Below are 26,061 nucleotides of genomic sequence, written 5' to 3'. Positions count from 1 at the left end.
AACGGGACGACTCTGCGCAGGATCAACCCGGCAGGCAACAAGCCCAGCTGCCCCTGCCGCAGCTAAGCAAAAACAGCCCCTATGCATTTCTGCTGGACTGCATTCCCGCTGCACCGCATCTCTCTGCTAACCGAGAGAAGTGCGTCACCCATCACCAGGAGGATTAATCAACTCGAAGCGGATAGGCAACGGTGCAGCGCAGCAGAGCTCTAACTCCATGCCTCACAGGAATCAGGCATGCAACCAAGCCACCATAAGCATCCACACCGATACATATCAGTATCGACGGGAAACCCTCCACGATATCAACACCAACACCAAGAGTTCACATCCCAGCCCACTCCACACTAAACGTCCGCACACTCCCCGCATCCCCCAGCCCCAAACCCGGGCCTGACTCATCCGTCCTCTGCTGCGCCGCCCCGCCGATCAGAAACCCCTTCTTAACGCCCGTGCCCAGCCGTCCGCCGGCCACGACCGCCATCAGATCCAGCTCCTCGTCCCAGTCCGCCCCGACCACCAGGAAGTGCGAGTGGAACCGCAGCGGGTCGCCGGGGTACGCGAGGTACTGGCACCCGAAGCGCAGGCCGGGCGAGAGGTAGTACCCCTCTGCGTGGAGGTGGGCGAAGAGCGGGTAGGAGGGGGGCACTGTGGGCGGGGGGAGGACTGCTGAGGTGGAAGGTGAATACGGGAGTGGTGGGTGGGAGGTGGCGGGGGTGATGCCCATTGTTGTGCCGTAGGGGGCGGTGGTTGTGGTTGTGATTGTGATTGTGGGCGTGGGTGTGGATGTGGATGTTATCGAAGTGCGGCGGGAGGGGGAGGTGGTGGTACTTGGGGTATCTTCAGCTGGAGCTGGAGCAGTATCTGGGGGTGCGGGCTCATCGCTCCCTGTACCAGCAGCACTTTTACCCTCACCCTCACCCACGGCGGCAGCAGCAGCAGCAGCAGCAGCAGCCCTCTTCTTAGCGGCCGTCTTCTTCGCATCTACCCGCTTCAGCGCCTCCTCGCGCTGCTGCTCCTTGCGGTTGGTCTGCAGCCGCATGGCGTGGGCGCCCTGGGATTCTAGCTCGCGGCGATACTTCTGGCGGTCGGCCTCACGGAGGGCGCGCATGCCCTCGCGCTGCGCTTTTACCTCGTCTACAATGCAAGCTACACCTTTCTCCACCAGCAGCCGCGCCTCCTCGGGCATCAGCTTCAGCGGCAACCCCAGAAACACATTCTGCTGGGGGATCTGCGGCAGGGTGCCGGTGAGCACGCCGCAGATGTGGTGCTCGCGTCTCAGATACGTGACGGCATCAATGGAGAAGAGAAAGTAGCTACCCGCGATATACGAGATCGGGACGGGAAGGGGAGGGTCTGATTCCATTGGGAAGGTAAAAATTTATTGGAAGTAAATCTCTGTTGTAACTGAGGCGCTGTTAGCTCGAAGACTCAAGGAGTGATGCAGAGAATCAACAGCAGGATAGGCATTGCAAATCATTTTCAATACGTTTCTCAATCACATATGCTCGTTAAATGAGATTATTGTGAGCTTCAGGGGATTGACAGATTATAGTAGTTCATATAATCATGCAAAGGGAGGGAAAAAAAGAAAAACAAAGTGAGGCTTACCATCTACTCAGAACGCATAAGCATCCTATGCGTTAGCAGCGCAAAGACTGCGAAAGTGTTGCAGAGTCCGTGTTGTTCTCTGGCGGGAAGAGCAAGAATTGAGGAAAAAAGATTTAGTGGGATGGAAGCTCTTAAAGAAGCTGCCCCAATGGAGACCTTTCCTCTTACGGTTAGCCGACCATGTGTGATTAGTAATGAGCACGGGCCACCATACACTGGGCACATTGCTGATGGATGCTCTTCCGCGACCAGAAGATGTGATTGATTGTCGAACGACGAGGATCATTAGGCGTCAAAATGAGCTTCTTGTTGCTTCTATTCTTCGTATTTTTCACTCCCCTCCTGTTGCTTCTAGGTATGTCCACTTTCACCACTTCTCTGCATCGGAATTATTTGTTAACGGGACCGTAAAGCATGGCTGGGTCTTTCGTCCTGCATGAGGAACCGCCGCCTGCGATCGTATTTCGCAGCCTCGCCCGCCGGACCGGGCATCGACTCGTACGGTAGACACTATCTCCGCACAATGGTCAACACCGGGCCCGCCATGTCCGAGCAGATCGAGCTGGACGATATGATGCGAGGATCGGAACACGAGGAATAATCGCGAAGATGTCTGCATTCAAACAAACACCCAACACTTCAGAACTCTAGATCCGCTTTCTTCGGCATGTTGCCGGAAACCGCGCCGTCCTGGCCCTCCTTGTCGCCTTCGGCGGGCGGAAGACTGAAGGGCTTGATCTCGAACCTCCGCCGGCTCAATGTGAAGGCCCAGTCCTGGCCGACGTTCTGGTCGCTGCCGCCACCACGCTCGTGCAGGACCGGTAGCCGATGGGTCTTCAACATTCCTTGGGGAGGCTCCTCGTGGGACGTCGCTGCGCCGGAGGTGGCGAGCGCGTCGGCTGAGTGAGGGAAGGGACACAGCTCGATGACGCCGTCGCTGATGAGTTCCATCCATCGAACGAGGCCCGTGGCACGAGGGAACAGAGACAAGGGAATTGTGATCATCGCCGTGGCTCGAACGCCGGGTGTGTTGAGTAGTGCTCGGAGGGAGTGGAGGAACGGCAGAACGCTATCAGGCTGGCTCGATTCGGGCGGGTATATCGTGGGGTTCAGGAGAGACGGGATGACGATGCGATGGACAGTGTTTGGAGGGCTCGAAGCGATCGCAGCATCAAGGCGTTTGTGGATGGTCGTGAACAAGGGTTCGTTCGACGGGGTGAGCGGGATGTAGTTGAGATTGGTGATGGAGGGGTGGGTGAGGCGTTTGGTCAGATCGAAAGCGTGACAGAACGCAGGTCGCTTGTCCGGACTTCCGTCTGCAGTCGGCTGACTCTGGTCCCCGGAAGTAGCTGTAGGCACTATCACTTGTCAATGCGCCTCATTCACACCCATGGACATAGATCGAATTACCTCTTGACCCTGCAATTCCTGCTCCAAACTCCCCCAGTCGCTCGTACCTCCAAGCGATCTTCATGCGCTCGCCCTTGCGCTTGTCTTGCTTATCATCGACAGCATCAGCTGGCCCTATAAGCCCCGGAAGACTTCTTCCCCACTGCTCGGGCATCCCGACGACATGGACTCTGTGGTCCTGCACAACGCCCTCAGCCGCATAGTATCGTAGCAAAGCTCCCGCAAAGTCTGTCGTCCCATTCTCTTCCACTAGCAACGTCTTCCCAATAGGAAGCCCTCCATGTCCAGCAAGTATGTTATCAAGCGACGGTGTTCCTGTCGACGTCGTCGGTCGCCCATCGTCGGGGGAGGGGCGAACGCCCGGTGTGGTTTCTGGAGCAGCAGCAGCAGCAGCAGACGTCGCTTGCTGCAGCCCGGCAGAGGCATTGACGGACCCAGTCCGATCGCCTCCAGTCGATAATCCAATATTCCTCTTTCGAAAAGACATTATTGAGAATGTTGTTGTGGTAAATGCAACTCAGCTGAAGCGCGCATGAAATTGTTTCTTCAAGCTTTGAGATTTGGCTGCGGGGCAATGCACGGAAAGGTACTGTAAAAGCGGCGGCGGCGGCGAGGACGGCGGCACTAAAAGTTCTACTACCAAAAAAGCTGTCGTCGGGTTTCTCCCGCGCGAACTCCTCACTTTCTTTCACTCTGGATCTTTCCACCCTCCGCGCGCGCGCTCGCTTCTCATCTATCGACCGGCTTATACACACCTTTCACACCAACAACCAAGGTCGCAATTCTCTACACGAAGAAAACTCGGTGTGCAACGAAACCTGCCCACCATGTCCGACCCGTTACTCTTCGAGGACACCTTCACCATCACGGCGATCAACCAGCAGAAATATGACCGCGTGTCGCGCCTGACCTGTACCTCCTCGGACAACTTCACGACCTTCACGCTCGACGTCAACACCGAGCTGTACCCCTGCGTCGTGGGCGAGTCCCTCAACATGGCGCTGGCGTCGACTCTGTCGCTGGATGGCAAGGACGACTCCGGGGCCAAGGCGGGCTGGAAGGAGGTCGGCATGGGCGAGCAGACCCTGGCCAACGACTACGATTACGTCTGCCACGGCAAGGTCTACCGGTTTGAGGAGAGCTCGACTGCGGGAAATATGTAAGTTCTTGGTGTCCTGGTACTGGGATCTTTATGGCGACATGTGGGGGGTTTTTTTGATCTCATGGAAGTTGTGACTATGACTAACCTCGGATCTCTCTTCTCTCCAGGGCTGTCTTCACCTCCTTTGGCGGATTGTTGCTCTACCTCGAAGGTCCCTACAAGAAGCTGGCACCCTTGCGGATCGACTATGTCTACCTTCTTCTTAAGAAATAAGGACAGCAAAGGACGAGAGTCGTCTTTGACGTTTGTTTTCTGATTCCCTAAAGCTATTCTGGGTTGTAGAAGCGCTCGAAGTCCGATTAGTATTTGGGAAAGTGGATTGAAAAACAGAAAAAAGTCTGATTGCATTTGATTGGGGTCCTTCGATTGCAGCGCCGGCGTTCGATTGGTGAAATTTGGGTATATTGAAATAGAGAACCACTAAATTCTATGACATGTTGTGTACATTCCCTGCTGCTGCTGCTTCGCTCTCATACATGCCTTTATCTGTCTCGCCTCCTCTTTCTTTCTAGTTCGTCGCATGCGAGGCAGTGGGAAACTCCAAGCGCCGGTGTATCCGGGCCAGAATCTCCAAGAAATCCGGCTCGTTCTCGGCGGTCAGGATGCCATGGCGGATGAAGAAATCGATCAAGACGACCGCACAGTTGGGCTTGAACTCGCCGCGCGCCAGGGCCGCCTGGGTCTCCTCGACCGAGAGCAAGTGGAACTGCTCGACCTCGGAATCGCAGGGCTGCAGCACCATGTCCGCGGCGACCCGCACGTCGTAGATGTACTCGACCTCGGGCTGCAGCAGGTCGGTCTCGCCGCCGGCCTTGGAGCTCCGGACGTAGAAGTAGGTGACGCAGCCGGCGGCCCGCGCGTTCGCGCGCGTCACGGCCTCCGGCAGCGAGGCCTCCTCGCTCGCCTCGCGCACGAGGCACTCGAACGGCCGCTCGTGGGAGCTCATCCCGCCCGCCACGGAGTTGTCCAGCATCCCCGGGTAGGTCTGCTTCGTGCGCGAGCGCCGCGGCACCCAGATCCGGAGGCCCTGTTCGTCGTCCTCGACGTAGCACGTGGCGTGGATGCCGTAGGAGACCACCCCGAAGAGCGGGGTGGCCGAGCGCTCCATCTCCAGCAGGAACTCGCCCCCTGGCCCGTAGATAGGGTAGAGCTCGTCGCGCCAGCCGCGCAGGATCTCGAACGTGCCCTGCTCCACCGCTGCGGCGAGAGTCTGCGCGACTTGCCGACTGCGCTGCGCCGGGGTCGCATCGGCGCCGGTCACGAGGGTGACGGTCCGCGTCGTGGAGTCGACCGCCCAGAACTCGGCCGGCCAGGGGAAGCGCTGCACCACGCTGTTGAGGATGTAACCCAACACGGCGTCGCAGCCGCTGACTTTGAAGACGTGGTAGTTCTCCAGGTGCGCGGTGTAGAATGCGGGGTCATCCTGGTAGTACGGGAATCTACCGTGGTGGGATCATGGGTAAGTAAGCATTCCGATGGACAGTGAAGGGGGAGGGGTCGGAGGGGCAAGGCAATTACCGGTCGCATTCTTTGACCAGCTCTAGATTGGACTTGCCCATTTTGGTTTGATGGTAGAGTTGTGAATGGACTGGGTGGTATACAAAAATGCAGGGAAAACAGTCTATGCTTGAGTCATGCTGTTATTAGGTTACTTTGCGGAAGGATATAGTGGCCCCTCTGCAAGAACAAATCTGCCGGCAGAATAATAAAAATTGAGAAGGCGAAGGTAACACTGTAACAGTATACCCTTTTCTATTCAGCTATTTCCTTAGCTAAGAAGATATCTAAATAAATAAATATTGATTGGTATTAGTAGACTTATATAGCTCGTCCAGTAGTCAAGATTTAAAGATATATAAAATATTTTAAACTAATGATTAGTAAATTAGCTTTATATTACATTATAAAAACCCCAGATATAGACTTTCTTTAGCTTTCCTTTTGGAGGAAGCCTAGTATTTTTGTTTATAAAGACTTAAAATACTATTCTACTGTGGTCCCCAAATCTTGGTACACTATACTGGTGCTATGCCTACTATAAGGACTAAAGTAAGTAAAATAGCGTGATGAACGAATAGTCTCTCGCGAGGCCTAAGGTGCCAATATTGCCTTATGGTGTTGTTGCTAATTTGCCTAATTCGCGAGGCAGCCGCCGCCCTTATGGCAGATCGCGGTCTGCTCGCTTGGTTGTTACGTGATTCGTGCCTGAGGCCCGCTATATATAGATTATTCGCGAAGGTTGGAAGGGCTGGTTGAGCCCTTACACCTACAATTACAAAGCACTATAGAATCACATTACCTGTTTTTGACCGATGTAGTAAGTTATATCAGTGTAGATCATTATACATACTGTACTACTTAGATATTGTATAGGATGTTGTCTACACAAGTGATGCTGATGAAAACCATTTGATTAACAATTTGCATTAGAACTATGGGTCTTGAGATCATTATCCGGAGGGCTTCTCCGGGCTCTTGATTGACAGTGTGAATGTCATTATTCTAACAAGATTAATTAGTATATTTAACTTCTTGTTACCAAGCCAACCGACAGTATAGGCGTAGATCTCACGGTACTAAACAGACTACAATTCCGGTTACTTGAGAGCATTGTTAGCCTAGTCTTTAGCAATTAGAGAGTGGGTTTTTCTAATATAAATACAATCAGAGAAAAGAAATAATTAACAAGCCTGTGCTTAGCTAAGTCAGCTGTGAGATTGAAATTGTCTCAGGTTCAGTGCAGAACAAAAGATTTTATTTTTGCATGTTGCAATGATCCTCCTGAACCACACGCGCAAAGCGGATAAATACTTTTGTAGCACTACGCTTACGTGTCGACGTTAATTTAAGCACATACCACCGAAAATAGCGTCCAGGAATGTGAACTCGGCTTGGATTTCAGGTGACTGGTTAGGGGAAATTAAGGACTATCATCTATACCAGGCCGGCACCCTTCTTTCTGACTTTGCTTCTCACTTCAGTAACTAAGAGCGCCTTCGAAGTTGCCCAATGCAGGCATGTTCTAGCTGGGAAGGCAGCTTGTTTATAATATTGGTTTTTCCCCTTTGTTTCCAGGCGAAAACGTCGTTATGCCTTCACATATAAAAAGAAGGTCATAAGGTCCAAGGACACCTCCATCGAACCTCGTTTTTAAGGGGAGTCTTGCAAGCACTAGACCCAGAGTATCTCAGTGAAATAGCCGTCAGGGCTTGGGATTATGGCGATGACAGACACACTGGTTTGGTGTTTTTACCGGGTGCAGAGGTAATGCAGGGCAGCTTTCCATATGGAGTACTCGTAACACGGTGAGACATGAGGGCGATGATCAAGTTGGTTTAAATCTTCGCTTGCTTGCAGACAGTTGAATCAAAGTTGTAATCACACTTGTATTGATTTCTACAGAATTGCATAAAGAGGGGACAGAGGCTCTTATATCATTCGCAAAGAAGATTAAGTTATATCAGTCGAAGAAACTCGATGCCACGGGAACCCAGTGTGTCCTGATAGGTCTGTCCTGCGCAGCTCTCCTTTCACGCTGCACATCGCGCAAGAAGACCAGTGCAGCCACTACAGCATCGCGAAATGCGAGCATGCCATTACTCCTGGGATGAAAGGTTTTGATCTGGTTCACCGGCACCCATAAACTGATATCCTGGCTGGAATAATTCTTGTTGGCGATGTCGAGCTGAGCCTGGGCAAAGAGCTGGGACTCCTGACCCCCTGGATCGCCCGCAATCCGGAGGGCAGACCGGCACATGGCTACTGCGTAAGGATCAGGGTCGGTACCCAAGGTGGTGTTGCAGGTGGCCGCGTCGGGGAGAGTGAGCCCATCCGCAATGATGGTCGCCACCTCGGCAGCGATCTCGGCAGAAGTGGTCTATGCAAGTGTCAACCAGACACAAATTAGTGGCCTATCTTGTGGGAAACTGCAGCGGCGATAGAGAGAAGAAAGACGAAGAACTTACTGTCTCTTGATTGTCGATCATAACGTCTTTCCAATTGCTGAGGAAGAAGTACGTCGCATCGCGGCTGGAGTCGGGTTCTTTGACACCATCCTCGCAGAACCTGTGTCCCTCGAAGTAAGGTTCGACATCGACATACACGACACCGGCACTCCCCAAGACAGTGTTAGCCTCACTGATTGCGGCTGATATTACCGAGTTGACCTGTTGCACCAAACCGTTCATCTCTGTCCTCATGGCGGTGGTCAAGTACACGATGCGTGGGTCCCAGGCGCCATTGTACTTACCCCACCAAAAGTGGAAAGAAGAATAATCGCAGGTGGTAGTCTCGTTGTTGAAGAAACGAGGATATCCCGTGACATAAAGCCGGAAGTCGGCGTTGGTCGCCTTGTTCATGATGCTCAGGTATGCCGCCGTGAGTAGTGATTGCAGGCCATTTTCGCTATCGTCGGCCATCAGATCGCGGGCCTTGGACTTGGACTCTTCACACCATTTCTTGTTTGTGCTGGCCCAGCGCCACCAGTTGGGAGTCAGGATACAATAGTAAACAATGTCGTCGAAGCCGAGGTTGTTTCCTCCCATCGTCAGCGTCCCCACATTCGTGTCCGATGTAACTGTCCATGCGCTGACTTTGTCAGCCAGTCCAACTGTAGTGTCTCCTGAGCATGCATAGTTTTGATAGGGAAGACTGGTGTTATCGAAGTAGTTGTAAAGGAGCTTGCCGTAATTTTCACTGCCCACGCGGCAATAAGTCCAAGGTGTACGCCCAGTGCCCATACCTGCCGCGAATGAATCCCCAAAATGAACTAGGCCGGTCACCTGATCCGAATTATCATAGACATCCCACAGGATGAAATCATCTACTAGATTGCAGGCGCCTGAATCGCCTGTGTCTCGCTTTGTTAAGTGGGAAGCAAGGTTGAGTGTGGTAGGTACCTCATTGGAAATGGGGAATTCTCGGCTACATTGAGCGCTATAGTAAGCGCCAGCAGCCGTCAGTGCCCAGGAGTCAGCGTTCATTGCGGTATAGCTCTTATCACAATGCCCATCTAGTCCGGTGGTGGGATCCGGACACAGGTTCGGCAGATTTTTGTATGCCGGACATGCTCGGGTGAATGTGTTGGCTGCGAGGCTTAAACAACCATTGATGCCGTAGGCATAATCATTGGCCCTAGTAGATGATTCTTAGTAGCGCATCGCAGACCTGGGGATTGTGGGAGACCCAACTGTGTGTCTTTACCCATAACATATCGTGTATGCATGGACTCATGGACGATGACTGTGGAGCGTGACCGAGAGCATTTGCGCAGATTCAAAGTCCCACAATTAGCTAACCTCGCGGCGGTACTTGTAATCTTATTATTGCTGTCGGGGTCGGTGTCCGCCACGAAAAATCGGTTGCAAAAGTTCATAGTCCGTTTCCCATCGTTCATGTATGCGATTATTTCCTGCCCTGGCTTGACGCACAGGCCTTTGTTATGGCAGGTGATTTGCAGTTTATACGGTTCGCCATTTGACTGCGTGTCTTGGCCAGAAAGCAACTTGGCGGACCTTGCGAACACGTTGGCGGCGTCCGCCGTGAACGTGCTGGACCGCACACTAGCGGGAAAGAAGGCTTCGTAGTATGGGCCGGACTGGAAATCGGATGCAGCAAAGGAAGCCAGAGAGATCGCGTTGGTCATCTCAAGCTCGATTGTAGACTTTTGGGCGGCACTGCATGAATTGTCAGGGTAACTGAACACCGCGCGTGCACAGGCAGTATCAGGACAGTATCCACGCTCGCAGGACCATTTGCACAAGTCGGAGTCATAGCCAATCAAAGAGACCCCGGTCTCGTTTACAATGGAGGGAGCCGTTACCAAGGCTCCAGTTTCAGTGCAGGAACAGTGGTTCTCGGGGCAAAACCCAAAATTGCAGGTATAGCTGCAGAGCCCGGAGAAACTGCCGTTGCCTGTGCCAGACACACACGCGGAGGGTGTAAAAGGTGAGACACTAGGTATATATTGAGGTTGTACACTTTTGGAGCAGTATTCGCTAGGGCAGAACCCGAGGTTGCATGCGAAAGTGCAGAGGCCAGACCAATTGGCATCCCCGTTGGCAGGATATCCTACCTCTCCTGTTGCATTGGGGAAACTGGTCAACACGCCTAGATTAGTACAAACACAGGCCCCAACTGGACACTAATAATTGGTCAGTCTCAATAGTAAGACGGTGGCATGGCACCAAGATCACGTACGTATCCTAAAGAGCATGTAAAGCGGCAAAGCTCATCAAAGTCACCAACACTGTAGCCAGCCGTGCAGATCATCTGACTGAGATGGAAAGCAGCATATTCCTCCGTCACTTCAATGCTTTCACTAACAGCCACATAGCTATTCCAGTTGGTGAGATCATTAACGCAATTATCCGCCGATATACTTTGTACTGGAGTTAGAGTGAGGAAAGTGGTGGCGTCACGCACAAGTTCAATTGTGACTCTCTGCGCATGCTTCAAAGGGACACTCCCATGATAGAGACCAACACCCCCAGATCCCTCCGGGGAAGGGGGTAAGAAGTCCCAGTCAGCTTCGATCACATTCGTCGGTGCATTATAGTGCACGATTACTTCTGCTTGTGAGGCAAGCAGCGCGGTAAAGAACAGACGGTCCTGCGCAATCTCATCAGGCGGAAATTCCTCTTGCAACTGCGAAGCAGTGTTTCCAGTAGTCCACTGGCGATTGCAGTCATCTGATAACGAGGTGCGGAACCACGCCACAATCTTCTCTTCACTAACAGAGCTTCGACCATTTTTATATGTGTCAATCATATATGGAAGGACTTCCCTCCAGCCATCGTGCGGCATATTCTCAACATAGTTGTAGGGAGCTCGACCCGCTGCGAAGGCGCCGTAGGAGCTATTATCGAGTGGGCCAATATAATGAGACTCACCATAGTCATTCCAGCTGATGATCTCAACGAATTCAGGTTGCATATACCATATCTGAATCCACCGTTGGTACCACGTATCGTCTCCCCTCCAGACCCAATTTTTGTCGTAGCCGGGCATATTTGTATAGAACCACGGAGAAGCTGGCATCATATAAGGCTTTCCGGAACTATTCAGCGTTTCGATGTAAGAAGCATCAACAAATGTGGTCATGTTCGAGTCTCCCCACGGCCAACCAGCCCAGCCTAAGAAACCCGAGGGTGCCCACGTCAGTGCTAGGTCAACCTTGGGTGATACAATACTACTCCGACTTACTGCTCGGCAACTCCATTTGCTGCCGCTGCGGCTGGGATAGCTCCCAAAGAAGACCAATCGGGGATTAAAAAGCAGCCTGTTTGAACTTTGATAGTCACCCAATCTTCGGCATTGCCGGGGCCTTCGAATGTAGAGACGAATGGTTGGCCATTGTAGTGGTAGTAAGCGCTTGAGCCCTTGTATTGACTTATCAGGGCGATGACATCCTCTTGCGCCCATGAACCATTTCCGGCGTAATCGAAGGAGAAGAAGAGCTGGAAACCAGAAGTCTCGGCGGCCTCAAATGCTAAGGCCAACGAAGGCTCATTGGCATACCAGCCATTAGCTATGTCGAGGGCAAATGCATCAACATGAGCATCTATAGCTAAGAGCATGTGGTCTTCCCAGGTGGCAGCATCCCATGTAGGAACATTACCTACCTAGAGTCAAAGTACTTGATCAGTCTTCTCCATCACAAAACTTAGAGTGTCTTCTATATCTTTGACTTACCATGAAGTGGGCGAACACAGCTGCTGCCCGCGCATGGTTGAAAGCGAGCCATGAGGCCCATATAACGAGAGAAATGGGCCTCATACTTCGTTGCTCAGCGGCATGTGGAAAACAAATAAGACGGAGCAATGAGACCAACGACACAGAGAAATAGAGAATTGGAGGATGAAGGGAGAAAAAGGAGCGTATGTTAATGAGAGACTAAGAAAGAAAATAAGAGAGAGATAGTAAACTTTTACTGAAGATTAAGGATAGTATGAGGAGCGGGTTACCCTATTTATATGCGAATAATCATTAGCAATTTTTCCAAACAGAGGTAGATTGTCCAAGGGCTCGAGAAGACTGACCAGAAACTTTGCGCCTAATTGACTCAGAATGAGGAGTTTATGTGGAAAATGAATGCCAGATGCCAGTTTCCAAATACCGTATAGCTTCAACTTCTAGTGTGCAAGTTGTTCCACTACCGTACTGACTGGCTCCAGTAGATCATATAACCAGATCCACAAAACTACTGGTAATGAGAGCCGTATGTGTGTTGTTCCTGGATACAAGGAGTTAGGACCAATTCTCCGGGTCCATTCTTAGTATGCTAAGCAACAGGGAAATAAGTATGGTGAGATTCACTTGTCTTTATCCGAGTCGGGTACGCGAAGTCACTATATAATTAGTCCAGATAGTCAACTTGTGGAATCTGCCTGCGCAAGCCCACGCCAGGGGTGTTAAAGTCTTAGGGCTCCGATAGCATGCCACGCTCAATTTTTCTTGCAGGATTCTCTTCCCTTCGCGGTTAGATGTCTGTATAGATTTATGCGATTGTTGTATCCACCAGTTAATGCCAAAACATCAACGATAGAACTTTCTCTCGAGTGGTCAGTACTTCATTACAATAGATGGAAACAATTACCTAAAGGTATGTAAAAGAGATTGGTTTTGTTCCAATGCTCTCAGGCCTATATGCAGTGATTTGCAACCCTCTTTATTGAATGCAATTAATTTTGCAGCGCAATGCGAGCGAATATGTCACAAACCTTTTCATCCTTCTGGATATCTCCTACACAATGGACAAAATGGAGCAATTTCATTAAAATTGTATCAGGCTATTGTTTGGTAAGGTAAACAAATCCTAATTCCTAGTCTGTTTCAATCAGGAAACCATCTCCAAGAACAGACTGTTCGCATTAAGACATAAAGACCCCTTAGCGGTACCCATTGTGGCGCACTATTTCATCACCAAGCGAAACTTCCTGGTGGGGTCTCTGTAGTCATGCTCCACTCCATACCAAGACATGACACTACCGTTCATATTCAGATCTGTAAATACTCGATCCCACACGATTTCTCTCTATATATATCGTCTTCTAGACAAGTTCTCTTCCACTGTATCTTTTCCTTCTATTTCCTTGGTGAACGCATCTCTTATAATGGCTTTTGTCCGCATTCTCTGCCTTGCTACTGCCATAGCCATTATTGGCGTCGAAGGCACTGCTGAGTGTTGGGCCAACATCCATAACGCGACCTTTGCTTGGTTCAGCAGCGCCCCCATCACTTACAGTTTTCACATCGAAACAGCAGCCGAGTGTGAGCGCTGGTGCGGTCAAACAACAAAATGTCAAGCGTGGTCTTGGGTTGAGCATTCAAGTCAGTGTGACCTTCACCGTGCTACCGCAGTGGCCATTGCACCTAACAAGGGCTTTGCGTACGGCGGCTGTACTCCGAAGCCAACTGCAGGGTTATGGTCCGGGCCTGCTTCGCCAACACCCTCGCAAATTCCCGTCTCATCTGTCGCGGCTATTGCGGCTAGCAGTCATGCTCCAGTTGATCCAAGTGGCCCGGTAAGACGGTCAAAGAAGGCTCAGTTCTGATGAGAAGATTCCAACTGGCAGCCTCGTGCACCTATCAATAAAGGCTCACTCGAAACGTCAAATGAATCATCCTTGGCATCGACATGGCCACTACCACTCTTCCCATCAATAGGGGGCCGTCGGGAAGGGACCAACGGTGGGGTGGACCCATACCTGATATCCGATGGATACAGTGGCGGAAAAGTACTCAGCCAGATAGATTGGATTTCTGAGCTAGCGATTGGCGATTATATTATTAGTGTACGGAGGAAGTGTTGATTGGTGTTGTGAAAATTGAATATTAGGCAGCAGTGCCGGAAACTCCAACAATTCTCAGAATCCTCAGTTACACTCAGTAATATCAGGGTTCAGTATCTGGTTATTTTTCAATGTTCATAGTACATACGAGTGGCCGGCTAGTCGTAAGGAGTCTTGTATCGGACCATGCAAATATACTAAGAAATCGAAGCAAGTCAAAATGATCTAAAAACCCCTCGACTGCCAAGACCCATTGCACAATCTTCTCTCAATGTGTCCGTTCTCACAGTGCTAATACTCGATTTAGAAGAATGATGGTCACTCAACTACTCCTCCCTTGCTGGGTCCGAATGTGCGTTACTCGATAATTTGTAAAGTCCCAACCCTCACTAATTTCACCCTGATAGCATCCTACTGGTTTTCAGCATCATCTCATTTCTACCCCAGCTGAAACTCCTCTGGACGAGAAAGGATAGCTCGGGTCTTTCGCTCTGCTATTTATCCTTAAACTTGATCTGTGCCACCGAGCAGTTTCTCCTAGGTTTATTGTACAACAACACCCCAGATGGAAGATCGGACATGTTTCTCGAGCATCCTAGATCCATTGGAGATTGGGTCAATTTCATTCACTTAACAGTGGTCTGGATGCTTTACCACCTCACGTGAGTTAACCGGTTCTGATTTCATCTCCCCTGTAGCTTCTAAGCCACGTTTGAAAGAAAGAAGAGAGAACAAAAGATGAAAATAGATACTGAGACATAATGAAAAAGCTTTACACTATGTTTAAAATATTCCTCCCACTTATCGCTCCGCCAAAAGTCCTGCCACGCATTGCCATATATCGGTTTCTTATTCGTGTCCATTATTCCGGCAGTCTTGATGGTCTTGATCACAAACAGAAAACAATGTCCCCACGACAGGCAAGATGAATTTCTGTTCGCCTTGCTGAGTGGTGTCCATTTCATGTTACTAAATCCATTCACGACACTCCTTACTCTGGGCTCAGTGTTCTGTCAGGCAGCAAAGCTCAGGAAAGGTCAGCCGCCTCAGCGAGCATTGAGTCCAGTAGGACTTGCGGCACAAGCAGGAGTGTTCTCAGTTCTGGCTATCACTTGGCCTTTGCGGGTGACATATCTCGGCTCTAGTTGGGATATCTACGCATCATGGTTTACGATCTATAACTGGTATATCTTCGTCGGTTGGCCGGCCGTGGACAATGGGGTCTTTGCTCTAGTCCAGGCATCTCTGTTGTGGCTGGCATGGAAAAATCAGCATTGCCAGTTGACTCCGTTAGATGAGAACGAGCCGCTACTTGCGGGTAGTGATAACGTCTAAGTGCGCCATAATGATTCCATTTCAATAAGTATGCCCGGTTGAGGATAGATTGGGTTGAATTCCAAACTTCTCAGTCTCAGTCCACGACTGTAAATTCCACCAGGTTTGAAGCCGGTATCATAACCTCTGGCCGCCCGTCATTGTTGGGTGGATCGACGATCGCTCCTCCCAGACCAGTTAATGTTATACTTGTATTCTTATGATCCTCCAATGTTCCCCAATTCCACCAGGCTAGCTTGCATCCCTCAAATCGGTATCGAATAACCTCTCCGACACGGGCATCTGCTGGTAGAGACAGCTCACACTCAAGCGGCCACACGTCATGCCACGTCTCGTGGGGCTGCAGAGTCATGAACGCATCGCTCGTCCCCACCGTGCACTTGATTTCGTCGTCCCCAAACTCCGGATAACCCCACGCAGCAGTACTAAGCCAAGCACCCCATTCCCCAGAACTACCCCGACGCCGATAGGCGGACAGTACCCCCCACGCGTACAAATCGCCGACCGAGAACGTGATCGGTCGTGGGGACTCCTCTCCCGACACCCCATGATATGTGAGCTTTATGGTCAAGGGTAAGTCTTCCAGTACCTTCCATGTTGCTGGCGCATCCAGCTCGAGACGGAGGATCGGAGTACCTGGGGTACTTTGGTGCTCTCGCATCAGTTGTGGTCAGCATTTCCTCATTAGAGGAGGGGTGGCAAGAGGAAACTCACACACTACTGACACCTGGGTCCGTTGGTCGAGGCGGCAGCGGCGGCACATGGCCATCCACCAAACTGAACGCACATCTGGCACCGCCTGGGAGGACGATTGGGGTGGACTTAGGCACCAGCTCCCGGCGGGCAGAAAACCCCTTGTCTCCTATGCTTGTGCCCCAGTCCCACAGATAGACCTGCCCCCCCGGCCAAAACAGCACGTACGTGACCGACTCACTTTTTTCCAGCTTGCGGAACATGTTTTCACCCAGACTGACGTCCCACGACACTGAATCTTTGTCCGCGCTCAAGGACCATAGGTGGAGTTGGTCCGATTGCTGCGTTGCCGGCGAGGGAGAACTCAACTTCACCACCACCACCTCCACCTCCTGCTCCTGCGCATCCGATTCCTGGGTGCGAAAAACCCGAAACCCCTCATCTGTGCTCGGAGACCAGTAGAAATAACATGGCTTGTGCCGGTTCTCGGAAGGTTCGCGCTCCCCAAGTCGCTTGACAGTCAAGGTAAAGAAATTCCCGGTTGGATTCTGGGTATAGAAGTTTCGTGGCCCACTGAGAGTTACCTCCAGGGCCGGAGTGTCTGGACTGTAATGCGCAGCCGCTGCGTCAGCATCTTTTCAGAGTCTGCCTATCGCCGAGGGTGCTCTCATACTGTCTGTTTTCATCGGAGAACCTCAGGTAAGGTGCAAAGGAGGTGTCCATATTTTCTGCTTCCCTTTTTTGCTTATTCCTCCTTCGGTGCAAACTAGTGAAACCAACAAGTAAACTTAAAGTGACCCCTTCAAAGGGGGACTGAGGGAGAAGGTTACAAGGATGCGAAGATATTCTATATGTTCAGGCTATAGGTAACATGACCCGCGATTGTCCCAACTTCCACCACCCCTCCTTTTTTGTTTCTTACGCGGAATTACGATTACACAAATATATAGAACTGTGTACTGTGGTACTGTGACTGTTAGCCTCACATCCGTTCCGTTCCGCCCGGCAACTCCTCCGGGCTACCGCTGCTTGACAGATTTACCCCAGTGCTCAGTGCTCGCTCTTCGGGATGATCGATGCCCGTTCTACCCGCCCTGTCAGGTGATCGCTATTAATACCTCAGGGCATTTAGAAGAGCCAATGCGGTTTTTAGTCTTTGCTTACATTATCTATAACCGTACTAACTATAGTTAGTCCCCCGCGATTCTATAGTTTTTTAAAAGTACTGCTCCCATATTAATATACTACAATCTCTTGTTTTAAGCTATATAAGTATAATTATTAGTTACAATATTTTACAAATATACAACAACAGTTTTACTATATTAACTGGAAATCTTGGCAAGCCGGCCAGGCCGCTTATGTAGCCAGCCCGCATGTAGATCACATTAACAAAAAGCTGGTTGAGTTGACTCATCAGGGTAGGAGTAGTTAAGTAGATTCTTCCCTTCTCTTAGCTGCCAGTGGGAGACACAAGCATAGGACCATGCGAGTGTGCCAGTGGTGAACTAAAAGGGCCGATACTTCAGCAACTAATCACTGAAGATTTCACAGCTTTGTCAAACGCTACCAGGACTATTCTAAGGAAGTAAATGATGCCTGTTTACAGGCAGCATGCTACGAGATCCGCCAAGAGAAACACAGATGAAATAACATCACATAAGAGAGTTAGCAGCTTTACTTCCATCATAGTGTCTGAATAAATGCATTCCCAATCATTTAAGGATATAAAAGACCAGAAGCTCGGATGGATTTTCTTTCTAGAGAAAGGCCCAGTAAGACCATCAGACCTCTTTGATACAAGATACAAGAATCCGATTAATCAATGAAGCCAAATTTATAGCGACACTGTCAAATTCAAGGCTCTTACATGTTGAAACAGGTGCCTTGCCCCACACCGCAAATTCAGTAGACACAAGGACATGCGATGACCATATCTCCGTTCAAAGAACAAGACAACAGTGCTTTTCAAAATAAGTTTGTTGACTGACCCCCGGGGTCGATTATGGTGAGGTCAGCAAAGCTCAAAAATCAATTAACACAGAGATGGAGGAGACCACCCCCCGCCCCTTCAATGTAATGTCAGCACGTTCGTTGTACGGTAAAAAGAAAATGGCCTATCACGTCGCAAGAGCGCTCGCGAGTTCGGCCAAAAGATAGACTTTGGAAATCCGCAAGGACATGCTTGGTGTATTACGGAGAGTTTGCTTCGAGAGAATCATATTCTTTTTCCATCCCTTGTGTCTCTAGCCCACACCCCTGCTGTTCATCCAGCTTGTCAAAATAGACATCGTTGTGAGGCTACAAAGGAAGATAAAATCCTAACCAGGCAAGAATTCCATTCTTGGGAAGAAAAGAAGAAGAGGAAGGCTCTTCAGACCTTCGCTCTGAACTATGTGCATACATAAGGCCATAGGTCCCCGAGGCACCCATGGGTGCATGCCTGACGGGCCAAGGAGCCCGTCAATCGTTGTTAGAGCCATCTGTCATGATGTTGACGGCTCCTGTGCCACTATCCCCTGGCCTGTGGTCCTCGAGATCGCGCATGAGTGATTGGGATCTGGATTTTCAAGGTCCGGAGACGCAGGGCTACGCGTCAGGTTAGCCAGTTCATCATGGTCATCAAGCGCCTGTTTTTAGGGCCAGCAACAGAGCAGAAATCCAGTTTTGATGCAGTGTCTCTCTCCGGAGTCGATAGCCGCCTATTGAGGGGGATGACGCCTGTTTGGGTGGAGAGCATCATGTCGGCTCCGTGATGGAGTGAGATTCCGACGCACTCAGAACAGCAACCCTATTCGCCCATTCCGTGCCATCTGTTGAGCGGTTTGCTCGGTCCGGACCCTTCCTTCTAAGCCCACATACTCATCCAGGATTCGCGACTGGCCGGAAGTCGTGAGCAAGACCCGCAGAGAGGGGGCTGCGTGGTTGAACAGCACGTCCAGAAACTCCGTGCACAGCTCCGAGGCACCGTCCGCCGCGCTCTGTTCCTCCTCTAGCTCCGTCCAGCCGGAAATGATACAATATCCCAACACTGACGAGCTCCCCGCCAGAAGAAGGCGCAAGATCTCCAATGCCGGACGCCAGCAGGTCTCGATCTGCATCGGACGATCACGACTACCCAGAGATGCTAGGTCATGCGTGGGTAGAAGAATTTGCCCTGGTGGTCGGTACTGCAGGAGCTGCAGGATCAGGCTATAGACTAGCGCGAGGAGGCCCGCGTCTCTCGCCGTGCCGACAAAGTTCGGGACCGGGGTCCAGTGTGGGCGATGGCAGAAATGGGATATGAACGGTGCCTGGGCGCGGATAGCGACCTGAAGAACCTTGATCGCGGCCAGCTGCGCGCCATGGGTGGTGCCCCGCTGGTAGGGACTGTTGATCCAGAGGGTCCGAGGGCTGCCCACAGAACTATCCATCATCACACCATGGTCCGCATGAGGTTGCAGCCAGGCCCCCAAGCGGCGGACCAGCAAGGGGTCCAGCCGGATGACGTGGGCATCGGAGACGAGATCCAACCCATCGCTCGCGCCCACCGCGGTGATGAAATCCTCAAAATGGGCACAATATTGCTTTGCGTCGGCGTGAGAAGTGAACTTGGGAATCAAGGGGGTTGTGGAGGATGTTGGGCTTCCTTCTCCTCCCCTGCCTCGCCCCTCTTGGCTCTCGGCTTGATCATCACGGCGGTCAAGATTGCTTCGGGAAAGATGCGGCTCCTGCAGCTGCTGCAACAGGTGCAGCTGGTTTCTTCCGGTTGGCAATTGGTGACGACGGGACTGTTGCTCGATCTGTCGCAAGTGCACTGTGGTGAGAGGGGAAAGCACACATTCGTTAACTTGACAATACTATACAGTAAGGCGAGGATTTAGCTGAGGATGGAACCCACTTTGCTGAGTTTCGCTGGTTTCCAAAAGGATGTGCATGCACTGTCCCACCTCCCGTCGGTACGTCTCGACCTCCTTGAACTCGGTGCGCCATTTGGCCATCGCCTCTCGCAGATAAGCGGCCGACTGGGACAGCTTCAGGACGCCATCCGCGATCAAAATCACTCCATACTCGGTCATCAAATCCAGGGAGCGGTTGATCGCCGAGAAGGTGGCTTCGTATTTGGGCGCACAGTGGCTGTTGAAGGAGTCCAGGACCCGGGCGTGCCACGGCTTGAGAAACCAACCCGCCACCTCGGTGAAAAAGTCGAAAAATGCTCCGTAGATGCTGGCGAGGCGTTCCTGCATGACGGGCTCATGGAAGGCGTCTACCCACCGGGTGCAGACTAGAATACGCTCCGACAGGGTCGTGATGTGGGAGGAGAGCTGCTCTGCGATGGTCGAGTAGTTGACCGAAGCCTGGATGATCATCGACACAGCGCCACAAAGCGCCGAGGTATAGCAGGTGGCGCTGGGGAAACAATCAAAGATGCCTTTGTGGGCGTCTAGGCTGTTACAGATCGTATTGAAGTTTCGGGCGATCTTGATTTGGCGGGTCAGCCTCTTTCTCGTCTGTTGCTACTGCCACCGCCACTGGCATCATTGCCGCTCTACTGTCTGGGATGTGCAGGTAAAGACAGACAGAAAAGACAAAAAAGACAGAAAGGAAAGCAGACTCAGGGTACCTACAGTCCCCGCCCCGTCCTTCCATTTTTTCTCCGCCCGCAGGGTCAGACCTTTCACGTCTTCGGCCGTGTATAGCCCAGCTTCTTTAATCTCGGCCCCGATCCACGAATGCGCCGAGTCGGACTTTCGATGATGACGGCGAAACCGTGACGCGGGCGACGAACGGGACAATGGGTCGGACGGTTTTTGCAGTGCAAAGAATTCCTCGCACTTGGCTTGTAACGTGTTCCGAGCGATTTCGGCCCCGTGGTAGATCGTGCTATGTTCTAGGATCAGTTCCTTTCCGCCGGAGGGGTTTAAAGATGTGATTGTACCCTTCCTCTGGCTTCACATTATAATATATACGATTCAGGCGCCTCTTTTCGCTTGCTTCCACTTCGTGGTCGAGCGTTTCCTGGTAGGCCTTCGTCTGGCTATCGAGCTCGGAATCTGGCTGCAGCTGCTGTACGAAGGAGTGGGCCGAGGTGGCAGAAAGGAAGCTGGAACTCCGATCTGTCATCTTGTCTTTCAACCATCTACCACTGAGGTAGTATATCAAGAGGAAGATCGATGTGGGGAGAAAAACCAGTGATTGATTATCCAAGTAATCTTTGCCCTTCCGCGAACCTTCGCAGAAAACTGGTGCAATGGAGCGCACTATCTCCACAATTGCGTGGAAGTGCGGGCATACTAAGCCAGAGTGCTAGAAGGGGGAAAGAAGAAGACATCTGTCGCGCTTCCTACGCGCTCTTAGCCTCCCCCCCCCAAAAAAAGTAAAGAAAATCGACATAAAAAAACATTAAAGAGGGTTCAACGAGCCCGACAGCAAGCGCCAAGAGTATACTCCGGAGTAGTGTGACATACTTCCCCGCACAAGGCTGTCAGACTTAAGCTCACCAATTGTTTGCCCGATAGCGTGAGGGGTAGCGGGTTGCTTACGCCGTAAGTACTATAGGTATGCAGTGTCGGCGGTTCGTGCCCTACTTACTCCGTAGGCTCCCCGCAGGAATCTGAAGGTACAAGGCGCTTATGCAGTGAGATACTATCTCGGTCACGCACGACGATGTGATTCACTGCTTTGAATGAGATAGACACATTTGTCAGCAGCTTGAGAAGCAGATCCTGGGGGCCGATTCCCTTTAATTCCTCCCTTTCTTTCTTCAAGATTACTGATCCCAATCGCTTCAACGCGCTTCCCCGTGCAAGGTGAATGCAGTGGATTTGTCCCAAAACCTCCCCGGCAAGCCGTCCTTTGATTGATCTTTTAGCATGGGTAGCATTGAGGCACCGCTTGACTCCGGGGGCATCGATCCCATGTCTTCAGCATGCAGTACTGGTCCCGCAAAAAATGAAGTTTGCAGTGGAACAATAGATGCGAGGACCTGGAAACCGGAAATTGACGGGTCAAGCATATACACCCGGGTCGTTCCCACGAGCCCAACTCTGTCTGCCGGCGCCCCTCAAGAAGATGCGCTTCACTCGGTGGACAGCAAGCAGGAGGGTCTACAGAAAGCCATCCTCGGTGGCATGACGAACACGTTCGGGCGCAATGACCGGTCGAATGACTCCAAGTCTTCCTCCGACATCACCTTCATTGATCCATTGGGCACCAGATGGACCTTTCCCTACGCCATTTGCCGGACGTGGCAGGAGGTCAAAGAACTGCTGAAGGAGGTCTTCATCGATTGCTATCTCCCGAAATGGTGCAGCGACGAACTGGACGCGGAGCCCAAGGCATCGGACGATTTTGCTCTCATCGTCCTGAAGCCGCATCGCTCGCACATCCTTCCCACCCACTGGGAGCACTTGGTTGTCCCTGGTCTCGAGTTTACCATTCAATTCCGACTGAATTACTCCCTCCTCCGCGAAGTCAACATAGCCCGCACCAAACAACCGGGCACGCTGCATGTTGCTGAGGACAAGCAGGAGAATAAAGAGAGCAAGGAGATAAAGCCGGTGCTGGGGAGTGAGGGTCAGGTAACCCGCGACGAGCAGATGACGGATATCATCTACAGTGTAACGATGCTGAGGATGAACGCATCCCAGGAGGTGGTCGTGACGGCGAACAGGTCCTCGGTGCACGAGCCGGTGATTGAGGAAGAAGACGAGAAACTCGGGTCGAAGAAATCGGTGCTGGAGGAGAAGCGCGAGGTGTTTCGAAGCGCGTTAGCATTAATGACTGGCCGCTTCGAGACGGGAGACCCCATTCTGTATATCCATTCCGCGGCGCTTCTGGCTGCCCTGCGCACGATAATCGAATTCCGCGTGCCTGCGGAAGAATACACCCCCATTGAGCCGGGCGCCGACAAGATCGTGACCAACCTGGATACCGGGGTGTTTGTCTACCCCTTCGCTGACTTGTACCACTACAAAGACCGGCTGCTGGCCTACAAGACCGCCGACCCATCCTCCCCCTATGCCGCCGTCCGCCGCCGTCACAATCCGGAATTCAATGCTCTTTGTGACAAGCACATCGACATTCTGGTCCGCTATCTGTACGCGCAGGGTTCGATTGGGCTCAAAGCGGTGGAGGAGCTGTGGCGCCACTCCGTCCCCAAGACGACCTTCAAGAGTCTGTGGCTACTGTTCCCACCCGGAAGCGAGGTCTATGTGCAGGATAAGGGCGGGAAGCTCAATGCTTACATTGTAGAAGCCTTCGAGGCCGCGCGCAGCTCGGAGATGGGTATCTTTGGCGAGGGACAACACCGGACCTTTGCTCGCCCCTGTGAAGTGCGCGTCTGGAATCTAACCTTCGATGGGCGGTATCTCACGCGGTCCCTACGAACCATCTATATCCCTGTCTTCGACGGGGAGCGGGACATTCGAACCCTGCCCGTGCACCCCGTTCGTTTTGCCGACGACCCCACGGGCGTCCTGTACCGCAATCTCGTCACCCGGGGCCAGCGATACGTTCGGATCATGAAGAAACCCACCCTCCAGGAGTTCACGGGCCCCAGCACCTTGCAAGGAATCCGAAGCGTGAGTGACAGCCCCTCTGTTCTTCGTATCTCTTGTGTGCACTGTCTGACTGATATACACCTATCAAAACCACAGTTCAATCGAGCGCGGGTAGTGGTGGACCATACCTGTCGGCCATGGACGGATATTAAAGGAAGTGATCATACTAGTAACCACCATATTCCGGCCAATCGCAGATTGATAACCGAGGAGGCATATGGGATGAACGAACTGGTCCTGAAGCTTGGCGAGCGCACGCGCCATCCCCGCTGTCCCTGCAAGACTTGCGAGTCCACCAGCCTCGGACAGACAGGCACTCCGCTGCGGACCACATTCGACGACTACGATGATATCGATCTCAATGCCGACAAGCCGGTCACAGAGCATCAGTTATTCCTCTGCCACTCGCATGCCTATGCCTTTGTCCTTCGCGATAGGCTTTGGGGTATGTAAATATGTAAAACCCCGTGCTCGGCTGAAGGATCTGTCCTTGCCTTCCGGAGAAAGATATCGATTTCTGACACCGTTTCGTGTTCTGTTCATAGACCTACTGGATGTCTCGCTTCTGGAGGATCCAATTCACAACAAGAATGTTATCGACACCCTGGTCATGAAACCAGAGTCGAACAAGCAGATGATCCGGGCTGTCTGCGAGGTCTTCGGTGGCTCTTATCCACAACTGCCCTTCACCGCCGACTTCATCGCCGGCAAAGGCGAAGGGCAGATCATCTTGCTTCACGGGCCACCGGGGACGGGGAAAACCCTCACAGCAGGTATGCCTTCCCCCTTTCCAAGACTTTTCCCGGGCAAACCCTCTCCATCCCAAGAGGAGAACCTGATGACAGTCCTATAGAATCGGTGGCAGAATATACTGGTCGGCCCTTACTGAGTATCACTGCCGCGGACCTGGGGCACGAGCCCGAAGTCCTCGAAACCAAATTGCTCAACTTCTTCCGCGACGCCAACCGATGGAACGCGATTGTGCTTCTGGATGAGGCGGATGTATACTTGGAGACCCGGTCCCAGTCCGACCTGAGGAGGAACAGCATCGTTTCCAGTGAGTTGAAGGTCACACATGGCAGGGAAAAATACAAAGAGACACCCCCCCCCCCCCTGTCCCCTGAAGTTTTCCGAGGGAGGAAGAAGAAGGAAACCACGCTGCAAGGCTAACCAGAGCTGCTTGGCCATTTTTCTTCTGTCTGGCCGTAGTCTTCCTCCGCGTCCTCGATTATTTCCAAGGCATCCTTTTCCTCACGACCAACCGCGTGGGCCGCTTCGACGAGGCTTTCATGAGTCGCATCCACGTGCAAATCGGCTACGACCCGCTCGACGACGCGGCACGCGAACGCATCTGGGAGAACCACTTCCGCAAGCTCGAGGACAATCACCGGTCCGGGGGCCCGGAGATCCTGTGCAGTTATGCCGCACAGGAATGCGTCCGTGTCTCTCAGGAGTTGAAAGACTTGAAGTGGAATGGGCGGGAGATTCGCAACGGTAGGTCTGTCCGGAGGGCGACAACCCCCAGCGAGCGACATCAGTATTATCCCTCCTTCGAGCAATGGACAGAGGCTAATTCAGTTGAGGGGCTTGATTAGCCTTCCAAACTGCCGTCGCGCTCGCGTGCTTCGAGGCGAAAGAACGCCAAGACCCGGTGCCCAAACTCACGGACCGCCATATTCGCCAAGTGGTGCAGATGTCGCGGAACTTCAAGGCGTATATGCATGCCACGCGCGGGCGGAATAACGAGTCGCAGGTGGCCTTCTTGGATGGCTTACGCGATGATCGCCATCCCGCCGCCGGCGCGGGGGAAGTTTAGGGCTTGGGCGACTTCGGTCGCCTTGGACACAACCTATCTCTCACAGTGCCACGGGCAAAGGCAACCGGTCGGCTTGTTCATTCAAGTTTTGTGTGTTCCTGCTCCACTCCCTTGGCGATAGCAAAGTAACCATTCAGTGTCCGTATTCCGTGATAAACGGTACTTAAGAGTCTCTAATCACAGCATGCGTGTCAAGAGTAGGGCCCTGTTCAACACCCTGAACTTTCAACCGCAGCTGCTCGCCCTGTTCTTTTTCATCTCGTAGATCAGTGGAATAGTTCGGAGATACGATAGCTGCATGACCGCTTTTCTGGACTTCGTGGACAGTTTGTCACTCCATCCGGAGTTGGATCATGGCGTCTGGGTTTGAGGAAGGATCGCGCTCTTATGATTGAATTTCTGTGTACCGTAGTTGAACCTGCTTAGATCCACAGTCTTCTCTGCTTACGCTTGCAATCTCGAGGCCAACACACGGAAGGCTGATCGACCTTCATTAATGTTTGGAGCAACGGTACTGAATTTTACCTATATTGTTCCCAGCTAGGTGGTCCGTGCATAATTCACAAAACAGGCAGGCCGTCAGCATGCAAAGATGCAAGTTTCAACATGCACGGTAGCTTTCTAAGTAGCGGTAGTGAGCGGCAATGGGTACCGTAGCCAAGGGCATGCGTAGAGTCGTTGCCAACCACCAGCTTTAGTACT

General features: G+C 51.9%; 10 protein-coding genes across 10 annotated transcripts; 4 read left to right on the top strand and 6 right to left on the bottom strand.

Moving 5' to 3' along the window:
• Positions 1 to 325: 325 nt before the first annotated feature.
• Positions 326 to 1,366, bottom strand: ASPACDRAFT_30483 (tRNA splicing endonuclease subunit SEN34; the record flags this gene model as incomplete). The annotated part of the gene is made up of 2 exons (XM_020199733.1): positions 326 to 648; positions 832 to 1,366. 2 exons carry the CDS (start codon positions 1,364 to 1,366, stop codon positions 326 to 328), a joined length of 858 nt encoding a protein of 285 aa, XP_020055052.1.
• Positions 1,367 to 1,908: 542 nt separating this feature from the next.
• Positions 1,909 to 2,212, top strand: ASPACDRAFT_44339 (uncharacterized protein; the record flags this gene model as incomplete). The annotated part of the gene is made up of 2 exons (XM_020201406.1): positions 1,909 to 1,966; positions 2,025 to 2,212. The coding sequence occupies 2 exons, from the start codon at positions 1,909 to 1,911 to the stop codon at positions 2,210 to 2,212; spliced, it is 246 nt and encodes an 81-aa protein (XP_020055051.1).
• A 38-nt stretch (positions 2,213 to 2,250) lies between these two features.
• On the bottom strand, positions 2,251 to 3,508 carry ASPACDRAFT_52944 (elongator complex protein 4; the record flags this gene model as incomplete). Its single annotated transcript, XM_020202675.1, has 2 exons — positions 2,251 to 2,960; positions 3,022 to 3,508. 2 exons carry the CDS (start codon positions 3,506 to 3,508, stop codon positions 2,251 to 2,253), a joined length of 1,197 nt encoding a protein of 398 aa, XP_020055050.1.
• Positions 3,509 to 3,725: 217 nt separating this feature from the next.
• Positions 3,726 to 4,812, top strand: ASPACDRAFT_121270 (DNA-directed RNA polymerase core subunit RPB8). Its single transcript, XM_020196426.1, has 2 exons — positions 3,726 to 4,180; positions 4,291 to 4,812. Exons 1-2 carry the CDS (start codon positions 3,849 to 3,851, stop codon positions 4,394 to 4,396), a joined length of 438 nt encoding a protein of 145 aa, XP_020055049.1. The 5' UTR covers positions 3,726 to 3,848; the 3' UTR covers positions 4,397 to 4,812.
• On the bottom strand, positions 4,692 to 5,742 carry ASPACDRAFT_1871020 (thiamine pyrophosphokinase-related protein; the record flags this gene model as incomplete). The annotated part of the gene is made up of 2 exons (XM_020197965.1): positions 4,692 to 5,622; positions 5,702 to 5,742. 2 exons carry the CDS (start codon positions 5,740 to 5,742, stop codon positions 4,692 to 4,694), a joined length of 972 nt encoding a protein of 323 aa, XP_020055048.1.
• Positions 5,743 to 7,643: 1,901 nt separating this feature from the next.
• Positions 7,644 to 11,959, bottom strand: ASPACDRAFT_30615 (uncharacterized protein; the record flags this gene model as incomplete). The annotated part of the gene is made up of 8 exons (XM_020199747.1): positions 7,644 to 8,060; positions 8,149 to 9,329; positions 9,368 to 10,325; positions 10,382 to 10,453; positions 10,508 to 10,678; positions 10,745 to 11,356; positions 11,398 to 11,801; positions 11,872 to 11,959. 8 exons carry the CDS (start codon positions 11,957 to 11,959, stop codon positions 7,644 to 7,646), a joined length of 3,903 nt encoding a protein of 1,300 aa, XP_020055047.1.
• Positions 11,960 to 14,376: 2,417 nt separating this feature from the next.
• ASPACDRAFT_30506 (uncharacterized protein) lies at positions 14,377 to 15,309 on the top strand (the record flags this gene model as incomplete). Its single annotated transcript, XM_020199736.1, has 2 exons — positions 14,377 to 14,636; positions 14,745 to 15,309. Coding segments are annotated over 2 exons (825 nt in total), but the record flags the coding sequence as incomplete, so codon positions are not given.
• On the bottom strand, positions 15,004 to 16,938 carry ASPACDRAFT_121268 (uncharacterized protein). The gene is made up of 3 exons (XM_020196425.1): positions 16,676 to 16,938; positions 16,024 to 16,608; positions 15,004 to 15,953 (listed from the first exon to the last, which is right to left on the bottom strand). Exons 1-3 carry the CDS (start codon positions 16,723 to 16,725, stop codon positions 15,386 to 15,388), a joined length of 1,203 nt encoding a protein of 400 aa, XP_020055045.1. The 5' UTR covers positions 16,726 to 16,938; the 3' UTR covers positions 15,004 to 15,385.
• Positions 16,939 to 18,779: 1,841 nt separating this feature from the next.
• On the bottom strand, positions 18,780 to 21,105 carry ASPACDRAFT_44332 (uncharacterized protein; the record flags this gene model as incomplete). Its single annotated transcript, XM_020201405.1, has 4 exons — positions 18,780 to 19,798; positions 19,883 to 20,462; positions 20,610 to 20,865; positions 20,921 to 21,105. The coding sequence occupies 4 exons, from the start codon at positions 21,103 to 21,105 to the stop codon at positions 18,780 to 18,782; spliced, it is 2,040 nt and encodes a 679-aa protein (XP_020055044.1).
• A 1,826-nt stretch (positions 21,106 to 22,931) lies between these two features.
• On the top strand, positions 22,932 to 25,359 carry ASPACDRAFT_1244 (ATP-binding protein; the record flags this gene model as incomplete). The annotated part of the gene is made up of 6 exons (XM_020196736.2): positions 22,932 to 23,564; positions 23,640 to 23,988; positions 24,089 to 24,316; positions 24,397 to 24,600; positions 24,753 to 25,037; positions 25,139 to 25,359. Coding segments are annotated over 6 exons (1,920 nt in total), but the record flags the coding sequence as incomplete, so codon positions are not given.
• Positions 25,360 to 26,061: the final 702 nt, after the last annotated feature.

The sequence above is a fragment of the Aspergillus aculeatus genome (genome assembly GCF_001890905.1).
Source record: "Aspergillus aculeatus ATCC 16872 unplaced genomic scaffold ASPACscaffold_10, whole genome shotgun sequence".
NCBI lineage: Eukaryota > Fungi > Ascomycota > Eurotiomycetes > Eurotiales > Aspergillaceae > Aspergillus > Aspergillus aculeatus.
The sequence above is the reverse complement of the archived record's forward strand: the minus strand, read 5'-3'. Positions and strand labels throughout refer to the sequence as shown.

What these genes read in the sequence shown, in the direction of transcription:
- ASPACDRAFT_121268 (XM_020196425.1), bottom strand. Translation starts at nt 16,725, where the DNA reads ATGGACACCTCCTTTGCACCTTACCTGAGGTTCTCCGATGAAAACAGA. An exon ending in TTCTCCGATGAAAACAGACA is followed by an intron (nt 16,609 to 16,675) that starts GTATGAGAGCAC and finishes TGCGCATTACAG; the next exon opens with TCCAGACACTCCGGCCCTGG. An exon ending in GACCCAGGTGTCAGTAGTGT is followed by an intron (nt 15,954 to 16,023) that starts GTGAGTTTCCTC and finishes AGAGCACCAAAG; the next exon opens with TACCCCAGGTACTCCGATCC.
- ASPACDRAFT_121270 (XM_020196426.1), top strand. Translation starts at nt 3,849, where the DNA reads ATGTCCGACCCGTTACTCTTCGAGGACACCTTCACCATCACGGCGATC. An exon ending in AGCTCGACTGCGGGAAATAT is followed by an intron (nt 4,181 to 4,290) that starts GTAAGTTCTTGG and finishes TCTTCTCTCCAG; the next exon opens with GGCTGTCTTCACCTCCTTTG.